The following is a 10,342-nucleotide window of genomic DNA, read 5'->3' on the forward strand; positions in this document are numbered from 1 at the left end:
AAGGAAATCAGAACAAGTTTTTAATTCTAGTTCGAGAGTCAAAATTCTTTTCTGTAAAATGTGAAATCTAGTATTAAGCAGATGAGAATTCTCATGTGGCCTGGAAGTTCATCTCTAATAAAAACTACTGCTTTAAAAAAAATTTACACTAGACAGTGCATACTAAACATGCACCCTAGTCATTAGCTTTTTAGGCTTTTGTAGTCATTAAACTACTTGCAAAAATACATTTTTAAAAAGTTAATAAAGGAAAGTAAATTTAAACATTTTTAATAATAGGAAAGGAAAATAAAGTGAATTATTAGCTGAGGGATATAGAACATAAGTGGTTTTGCAGAAAGCTAAAAAAGATATACAAGATAATGTCATTTACAGTGGCTCGAACTCCAATCATTCTCCAGACTCAAGAGATATGGCACACAGATGTTTGATTTCTAGAATGTACATTGTCTCCTTTAGATTTAAAAAAGATCAGAAAAGCAAAAACATGGGAGTTCTTCCTGCCTAGTATCAAGCCTGTATCCTGTTAACAAACATTGCTTAGTAAGAATTCACAGGTGCCAAGGAATCATGGCAACAAAACTGTAGAACACAGTGTTACATACATTTAAAGAAAAGGGAAAATATAATGCATTGAAAAAATTATAAAATAAATAACATTTCAAATCAGAATGACTGACAAGCTTACATGGAACATCTGGGCTGCTATTTAGAAGTGCTTGACTTTTAAAACCTACAACTGACAAAAGCAGGAGACAGCAAAAAAAAGAAGGTACTGGGCTAGTTCTTGAGACACTGGTGCTCACTTCACTTCTGTGGGTTTCAGTCTTCTCATTAATACACGTGGACAAGACAGTCTTTCTTGGGTCTTCAAAAACACCAGAAACTCAATGATCCTTCTGGGTCTAATCAGTGTGATTCAAGGCATATTATTTTTAATACTTGTAATAAAGTGACATGAACATAGCGAACTCCATTTTGCAATAAGAGCATAATCTCCTTTGACTGAGTATTCCTGAAATCACAACCAGGCTTCTCTCATCCCGTTATCAGCGAACACACTCCTGAAACAGGGAAGCATCCTTCTCATCAGACATTGGGAGACCAATACAAATGTTCAGAGGCAGACTTTCAGGAGGTTTTTTTTAGTCTAACAATTCTATGAAACATGACAAAGACACTGATATAAGAGCTGCTGGGTTAAAGGAGTCTTTTAAGTCTCATTTGTGATGTGAAATGTGAACATTCTTTGCTTTTTGCTAAACCTTTAGACTGATGCTCTCCCCACACACCTTATTCCTACATACTTTAGATGTTGGGATTAGCAGGTTTCCTGCAATAGACCTGCGGGCACTTGGGGGATGACATGGTGAACTGCAGATGGAAGATAACAGTGACAATACTATACAGGTATGCTTAATGCTGTTTCTGAATTGAAGATATTTACCCCCTCCAGATTTGCAATTTGTGTTAGACGTGTTTAACACTGGGGCACTGTATGGGGCACTGTGTGACAGTTAATACTGTGTAATGAAGTCCACAAGATGGCTAAATTTCACATCTTCTGTTACTAAGTTGTATGGCTTTCATTTTAGTAAGCAATTTGTAAAGTTTTCTCACTGATTTCAAAGATTAAAGGCTGTATATACAGCATTAGCATTATTCCATATATAATGCCTAAGATTTATTAGTTCCATTCTCACTTCTTCCAAAAGCATAGACAAATTTAAGAAATAAATGAGATCTAATGCCCATCTATGAGTTAATGAAGGCATAACACGTGACAGTCTAAGGCTGGTTTAGCTATTGTTCATCTGTTCTTTAGTTCTATCTCTGAAAATATAGACTGACCCCCCCACACCAATGTTCCTAGACGACATTAAGTTGTGCCTTCACTGGGTTAAGAGGCACCATTATAACCTCTCTCTGCATTTTGCATCTTTTTTACGTTCTGGAGAAATGTTCCTATATAAAAACCCTCATGCTGTAGTTCTAGAGGAAACTATCCTCTGCACATAAGTTTGCTTTCTACTGTGAAAAGCAAAAACTGTATTAGCAGCCAGAAAATTCAGAACCAAATTTACTGTCTAAACTTTACTTGCTACATTGACTTGTATAAAACTATGTACTTCTGTGCTATTTTACTGTTAATATGTCTTCTTTAAAGATGGTATTTTGCAGGCCTCTTCAAGACCTTTTAAAAGAAAATAGAAATCAAATTTCAAAAATAAAAATATAGTTACAAGTGACTATAGATAACATAGTTTAGCATACTGTATTATTTGTTACTATAATCTAAAGATTAAAGATAGGCTTAACAGCTATCTTTAAAAATGAATATAATTTGACATAGAAAATATGCTAATTTCCCTTTTATCATTATGAAGAATGAGACTATAGTTGTATTATGTATTTATTATGCTGTTCAAATGTTGGCTGGCACAAGTTACCTACTAAAATGCTTGTTCTGCATAACTACTGAAAAAACTTAGCTGTCTCTGGTATTAGTTCACTGAATATTATATGCATCATGTCTTTTTATGTTTCCAAGTTGTACCGTTAAAACAAGAAACTATGCTGACTTAAAAACATTTAAATCATGAAAATGCTATGTGTAGGCTTTTCTGTCTCCTGTATATTATCTACTTTTTTTAAGAAACAAAAGCTTTGATATAAGAAAGCATTCTGAGACAATATATGTGTATCACATTTAAAGTCACAATTTTCACCAATATGAGAGAACATATCTATGCAATATTTAAGAGTTAAGAAAATCCAGTGAAACTTCAACTTCTTATTTCATTGAGAATTTACTACCAAAATATAGAAAACAGGGATTTACTTCTTTTAAATGGTATGTCTATATTACTTACAATTTGATAAATGAGTTCCTTTCTGTACATATCTTAAGATCCACAACCTCAGTGGCATAAATAACATGATTAAAGGATCATGTACAATGTATATTTTAATATAGGATTTGCGTAGTGATTCAGAGCAATAAATATCACACAGTGAAAAATTTATCACAAACTAAATACAGTAACAAAAGGAAAGAAAGAGCTTATGTCCACATTACCAAGGTCTTTACAATAAGTTATAGTGTCCAGGTCCAACACGGCATATTTGCATACAAAGCCGCTGATGTGAACACTGAAAGGAATCTGCCCTGTAGGTCTTTCATCTTGATTTAATAAAGTTTGTACAGTATCAAATAATATCAAAAGTCTAAAAAAACACAATGAACTTTTATGTTTATAAATTATTTTTATATACCATAAAAAAAGTCAAAAGTGCAGGTTAAAAAAAAGTGGAAGTTGTTTTTCTTGAGAAGAGCTAGAAAAATGTCCTGTCCCAGGTAAAAAGCCATCTCAAGGCTCATCCAGTTTCTAAGGAATTCCCTTTAACTGGCATCCAACCTTGGTTACCATATGCGGTAAACAAAACCAATAGAATGGGAGCTATGTAACAATCTAGCAAAGAGAAACATTGCAAATAAATGTAATTATGGCCCTCTCCCAAAGTGAATGAAGTGACTGTTCACTGGAATGAATGGGCAATCAATCACTGAATGTGACCGTACTTGGGAAACTTCAAAGGCTTGCTACAAGTTTTTAATCTTTTTCACATTTTTAGTCATAGCTGGCAATGGTACATATATTCCAGGATTATGAAATTTTCTAGTATAACTGAGAAAAAATTTAATTGAAAGGTGATAAATCATATCATCTACTACTTCTCAAAGAAAATAAGGACTAAGGGCCCAGTAATTAAAAGGCAGAAGTACAGAAATTAGTCAAGAAGAAACAGATGGATGAAATACAACTGGGTCTTAATTGTCACAGTAACTAGCTGTATTTTGACACATTCAAGAACAAATGCCTATATTGAAGTATGTGGTACATTAACCACTTGTATTTATGTAAGAAACTGAAATGGTAAAACTACAAGCTTATAAAACATCAAATCTGGAGAAAAGAAAAATAAAAGGAATGTAAAGAAAAATCTTAGTTTATTGTAGGATCAAAATATTGACAGAGCTGTATCAGTCAAGAGCAGTATTCCCGTTGCTTAAACGAAAAGGCAGCCTGAGCCTGGCTCCATCCAACCACCTCTTCCAATGCTCTTTAACTGGGTGCTTTCTATAAATGACACAAAGCAATAGATGATGATTATTGTTCACACTGAATAGAGTAAGTTCCTTGATTGGTTTAACATATATAGACTGCCTGAGAGAATAAAAACATCACCATATGACAGGTTAATGGTAAATCAAGGTCTTCGCAGCAGTGATGGGAGAAAAGGGTTGGCTGCTGGAAACAGTATGGTGTCCTGGGGGCTGCATACATACATACTTAAGAATTCACATCACCTTTAGCAGAAGATTAGAAGTCAATGGATATGGATGCTTGTGCAGAATCTTCTCGCCCCCTGACATAAATTTCACAGGGAATCTCCTCCATTACTCGGTCTTCTAGGGCCTGCTCAGGGCAGTCATGTCCCTGTTTGAAAGTGTAACTACTTTTCTTGAAGGTGCTATTAAATGTTTTCATTGGCTGTGGTTGTGCAAAGTCATTTCGGAAAGGAAGTTCCATGGAACTGAGATTGGTCCTGCTTTGTTTGACGCTGGAGGCCTGCGACCCACAGTGGTGGTCGTGAATGCAGCGGGAGGCGGTGGAGGAGCGCCGCATCTTCTGGTAATTGTCCAATTCTTCTGACAAGTCTGCCAGGTCTGTAGAAATCTCTTTGTCCCTTAATGAAAACAGTTCATAATGAGGAGGATCAAACACTTCTTGGAACCCGGTTTTATTAAAAGCAGTTTTGCAAGCCATGACCTTTTTTCGAGGCTGTTTCACTTGTACTAAAATAGAAATAATGAGAAGGACCAAGACAATCCCTGAAGTAATGCCAATAATTGTCCCATGAGTTTTAGTAATTTGCTCAAAGAGTCCTGCTTTTTTCTTTTCTGTAGAAAGAAAATGAGAAATTTTAAGTTTTCAAAATACATTAATATGAATCCCAGTACAAATTAGTAAGGTATTTTTAGGTAAAGCAGAATACTTGGGCCAAATATACTATAGACAATGCATTTACAATTAGATTTTTAAACAAAACAACTCTATTATAATTTATTGTTCAAGTTACCAACCATAGTATAGATAGACAGAATACAGAAAAGATAAAGTTCATGGTCCCATTCTTCAGAAGACACAGAAATGCACACATTCTGCAAATCAAATCAAATACATAAATATAGACTATGCCAAATAAATACTTTTTTTTCTATCAAGTTTAGCTTTCTGCTTTATGATAGGTTTGCCCAACTGCCATGTTCAGGTATACCCACATCTACTGATGACCCCAGGGAGAGCAAACTAACATCATCAGACTAACCTACCCAGTATATTATCTGATCTACTGTTTTTGAATGATTGCCTGAAAACACTTCATGTCAAGTATTTATGACAGCCATATCAGATTTTATCACCTTTTCACAGTAAGATATTTACTGAACTCTTAAACAGCCAGGGTCCCCACCCCTTGGCCATAGACAGGAACTGGGTTGCACTGCAGGAAGTGAGCAAAGGCACAGACAGGAACTGGGTCGCACTGCAGGAAGCACTGCAGGAATTAAGTGTATGTGCTGCCGCTCCCCCAATCACTGGCATTACTTGGAGCTCTGCCCACTGTCAGATCAGCAGTGGCATTAGATTCTCACAGGAGCAGGAGCCCTATTGTGAACCGTGCATTTGAGGGACATAGGCTATGTGCTCCTTAGGAGAATCCAATGCCTGATGATCTGTCACTGTCTCTCATCAGCCCCAGACGGCACTGTCTAGTTGAAGGAAAACAAGCCAGGGCTCACACTGATTCTACATTATGGTGAGTTGGATAATTATTTCATTATAGACAACATAATAATAATAAAGTGCACAATAAACATAACGTGCTTAAATCATCCTGAAACCAACCCTCCTGACCCACCCCTGTTCCATGAAAAAATTGTCTTCTATGAAACCACTTATTGGTGCGATAAAGGCTGGGGACTGCTGTCTTAGAGGATAAGAGGTAGATCACTTTTAGTTCTGAGACAGTCATCTGACAACCAGCTTGCAGACATTCAACCATTACTACAAGCTGCATTTATCTTTCAGTGAGTACACACTGGGAATACAGCATAGGAAATGTGAAATTAAAAAAAGCAGTTCATAGAATGTTTCTGCTTTTATGTTGTAAGACTGAATCTGCAAGTTGATTTTTATTAAAGTGTTTCACATAATGCAGGCTAACCTCTAAATTATTTTGACAACTAAATAATGTAAGACTGAATCTGCAAGTTGATATTTATTAAAGTGTTTTCACATAATGCAGGCTAACCTCTAAATTATTTTGACAAGTAAATAATGTTTATAATACAAATGACAAACTTCAACAACAGTAGCAAAATAAGGGCAAGGCATACCACCATACACTTTTTTTTTCTGAGACACAGTTTCACTCTTGTTGTCCAAACTGGAGTGTGATGGCGCAATCTCAGCTCACTGCAACCTCTGCCTCCCGGGTTTAAGCGATTCTCCTGTCTCAGCCTCGTGATTGGTGTGATTATAGCCATGCGCCACCACACTTGGCTAATTTTTTTGTATTTTTAGTAGAAACAGGGTTTCACCATGTTAGCCAAGCTGGTCTTGAACTCCTGACTTCAAGTGATCTGCCCGCCTTGGCCTCCCAAAGTGCTGGGATTATAGGCGTGAGCCACCGCCCCTGGCCATAATACACTTTTGACATAATACACTTTTGAACAATTTAACAGTTTGTAGACAAAAATGCTTTTGTTTGGAGTAATTTTCTTTGCTTTCACCACATCCCAGGTCTATAGTCCATTTAAAAGAACATTTAGATGTTTCCATTTCTGCCAAAGCAGCTATGCTAAGCACTGTTGCAGAAAATAACATTTTAAGTCTTTCCTAATGAAGGGCAATAGTTACTCTTTTCTCAAAAAGGTTGGCCTTTACACCAAACTCACCTTTACAATGATTTTCATCCCAAGGGTATGCACAATTTTGGACACCATTACAGACTAAAGAATTATTGATGCACATGTTGCTATGGCAAAAGAAAGTGCTGCCCGTGCAGGGAGCTGCAGGAAGAGAAAACAGTGTTGCAAAGAGCAGGCATAACACCCGATTTTGATTTATTTTATACATAACAAATCCAACTTTATAAGAGTACTTTCTTACTTCAAAGGCCTTTCCTTGAATCAACTCTGTACTATTCAAACAGTAAGACAAATGTCAATATTCTCTGATGCTGGCTCATTCAAACTTTTTCTTATGCTAGGCCCCAAAAGGTCATTTTTAATGAAATGGTAACATGAATGCATTTCTAATGGTTCTTATGGAACCAGTATACAATCTGGTAAATTTTTTCTTCAAAACTTTAAAAGACAATGTTGGCAAGGATGTGGAGACACTGGAACCTTTCTGTACTGCTGGTGAGAATATAACATGGTGCAGCTGTTATGGAAAATTGTCTGGAGACTCCTCAAAAAGTTAAGCAGAATTACCTTATGATCCAGCAATTTTACTTTTAGCTATCTACTCCAAAGAACTGAAAGCAGGAACTCAGTTACTTGCATAGTTCACAGCAGCATTATGCACAATACGCAGAAGGTGGGAACAAACAAAATGCCCATTGATGGGTGAATGGATAAACAATGTGGCATCTACAAGACAATGGAATGTGATTTGGTCATAAAGAAATGAAATTCTGATACATACAACAAGGACGAAGCCATATATTTCACTTAGCATAATTTATAGTTACATATTAATTGTCGTATGAAAAATACCGTATGATTCCACTTACTGAGGTACCTAGAAGAGGCAAATCCATAGACACAGAAAGTAGAAGAGGTTACCAGGGGCCAGAAAGAGGGAGGAATGGGGAGGTGATGTTTAATGGGTGCAAAGCTTCAGTCTGGGAAGACAAAAAAGTTCTGAATATAGATAGTGGTGATGATTGCACAATAATGTGAATTAATGTTAGTTACTTAATGCCACTGAACCGTATAGTTAAAATGGCTAAAATAATACATTTTGTTAAGCATATTTTTCCCATAATAAAAAAAAAAATCCACTCTTCTGAATTCAAAAAAAAATTTTTTTTAAATGTCAGGGAAAGGAAAGGCAACCTTATTTTTTATTTAATTTGTACGTATGTATGTATTTTTTTGGCGGGAGACGGGGGAAAGTCTCCCTCTGTCACCCAGGCTGGAGTGCAATGGCATGATCTTGGCTCACTGCAACCTCCGCCTCTCAGGTTCAAGCGATTTTCCTGCCTTAGCCTCCCAAGTAGCTGGGATTACAGGCGTGTGCTGCCATGCCCAGCTAATTTTTGGTATTTTTAGTAAAGATGGGGTTTTCCGCTTTTAACTAGGATGGTCTTGATCTCCTGACCTCGTGATGCACCCATCTTGGCCTCCCAAAGTGCTGGGATTATAGGCGTGAGCCACCGTACTTGGCCAAAAAAATTGTTTTAAAGACACTAAAGGTATATGGAACATAAGCCATGTAATTTCCTACTTGTTTACGTTGTTCTTTCAGCCTGGAATGGTTCTTTGTTTCTCATTGTAGTGGCCACCTACTCATCTTTCAGAATCATCTCAAATGTTACCATCTGTGAAAATCCCCTTACTTCTCCTGGGCAGCCAGTCGCTCCTGTGTGTTCCTGTCACACTCCACATACTCCTAGGTGGCACTTCCCCTTGTGTGTGTAAACCTTTGTTAGAATGGATTATTATTATCAATGTGTTTACTTCTGGTAGAAACTAAACTCCTAGCTTGGAGGGAGGAGTCCAATAGAGTAGTATTAAGTATTTCAGTGTAAAGAAACAAACAAGACATCTGAAAGTCAAGAAGTGAGACAGCTTACTATCTTCCCATTCAACAAGATTATAGTATGACAGAAGCCCAAAAACCTTCGCAATTTTTTTTCTCACTCTCACTCTGTTGCCCAGGCTGGAATGCAGTGGCGCCATCTCAGTTCACTGCAACCTCCACCTCCCAGGTTCAAGTGATTTTCCTGCCTCAGCCTCCCTGACTAGCTGTGACTACAGGCACGTGCCATCACACCCAGCTAATTTTTGTATTTTTCAGTGGAGATGAGGTTTTTACCATTTCGCCAGGCTGCTTTCAAACTCCTGACCTTAAGTGATCTGCCTGCCTCAGCCTCCCAAAGTGCTGGGATTACAGGCATGAGCCACTGTGCGTGGCCCAAAACTTAAGTTTTGACTTCTAAAATTGTAGCTGGACAAAATGTACTTCCTGTCTAAAAGATTCTATACTTTTGATTTTCAGAAAATATTTGCTACATCAAGGAAGGAGAATCGAATATTGCTCTATATTATGCTGACATACCTCAAATATTTTTTCTATTTTCTTTCAGGTTTTTCAAGATATAATTAGTATCTAAAATTTTACTTGACTAATAATATTTTTTTCTAAATATTATCTTCCTCTTAATAAATATGTAACACACTAATTTTTAAAATAGCTGCGAGTAATATTTTTTCCCCTCCAAAAAGAAGACTCTTTAGAGAGCAGTCATAGAAGTTTGGAGTATCTAACCACATTCTCCAATTGCAGTATATTATCAGTAATAAAATTGATATTTTTTTCATCCATATGCCTTACATACTCTATTTCTCAATGGGCTGTGAACATGGGCTGGAAAAACAGGCATTTATTAGGTACCTAGATAACTCCGAAACATAATCTGACAAATGTAGGTCCATAGTGAATATCCAAAATTGCTTTGCTATTAAGAGTATGACCATAATCTCTTTAAGCAGAATCCACTAAATGGTATGATTCACCCAAGTTTCAGTACAACAGGTTAAAAGTCTAGTCATTATGAACTAGGGTTTGCTTATAGCCTTCCCGCTCCTCACTGTAAGCCAACCTGCAGTTGAGTTTAGACTCTTTCTCTATATACAGCTCAACAGTCTTCACACTAAACTGTTAAGCTTATTCACCTGTGGAGTACTCAGCCGCTGCAGTTCAAGTATGAGAACCCCTTGGTGGCTGACATGACTGAAGAGTCCACAATAGCTATGAACAGTGAAGGAACTTGGGAAATAGTACCATGCAGCAGAAAGTAGAAAAAACAACAAACTGGTAATCAATAAAAATAATTTCTATTGTCATTTAGTCCACATATTTTAAGATACTTACTCTCCTTGGGCCTCAGCTTCCTCTTTTAAAACAAAGGGGATGGAATACGTGTCTCTCAGACTTCTGGCACTAAAATTTGATGAGACTATGCAATTAGTGGTCTCAATCAT

General features: G+C 36.8%; 1 protein-coding gene across 3 annotated transcripts in view; it reads right to left on the bottom strand.

Moving 5' to 3' along the window:
• Window positions 1-2,794: 2,794 nt before the first annotated feature.
• NETO2 (neuropilin and tolloid like 2) overlaps window positions 2,795-10,342 on the bottom strand; it is a 62,185-nt gene continuing 54,637 nt past the window's right edge. For all 3 annotated transcript variants that reach the window (XM_078358173.1, XM_002760918.6, XM_035282694.3), the window contains 2 exons: window positions 7,025-7,138; window positions 2,795-4,966 (listed from right to left, as the gene is read on the bottom strand). In XM_078358173.1, coding sequence (XP_078214299.1) covers window positions 4,386-4,966; window positions 7,025-7,138 — 695 coding nt within the window. In that variant the 3' untranslated portion in view covers window positions 2,795-4,385. The remainder of the gene's footprint in view (window positions 4,967-7,024; window positions 7,139-10,342) is intronic.

This window comes from Callithrix jacchus, chromosome 20 (assembly GCF_049354715.1).
Source record: "Callithrix jacchus isolate 240 chromosome 20, calJac240_pri, whole genome shotgun sequence".
Lineage (NCBI taxonomy): Eukaryota > Metazoa > Chordata > Mammalia > Primates > Cebidae > Callithrix > Callithrix jacchus.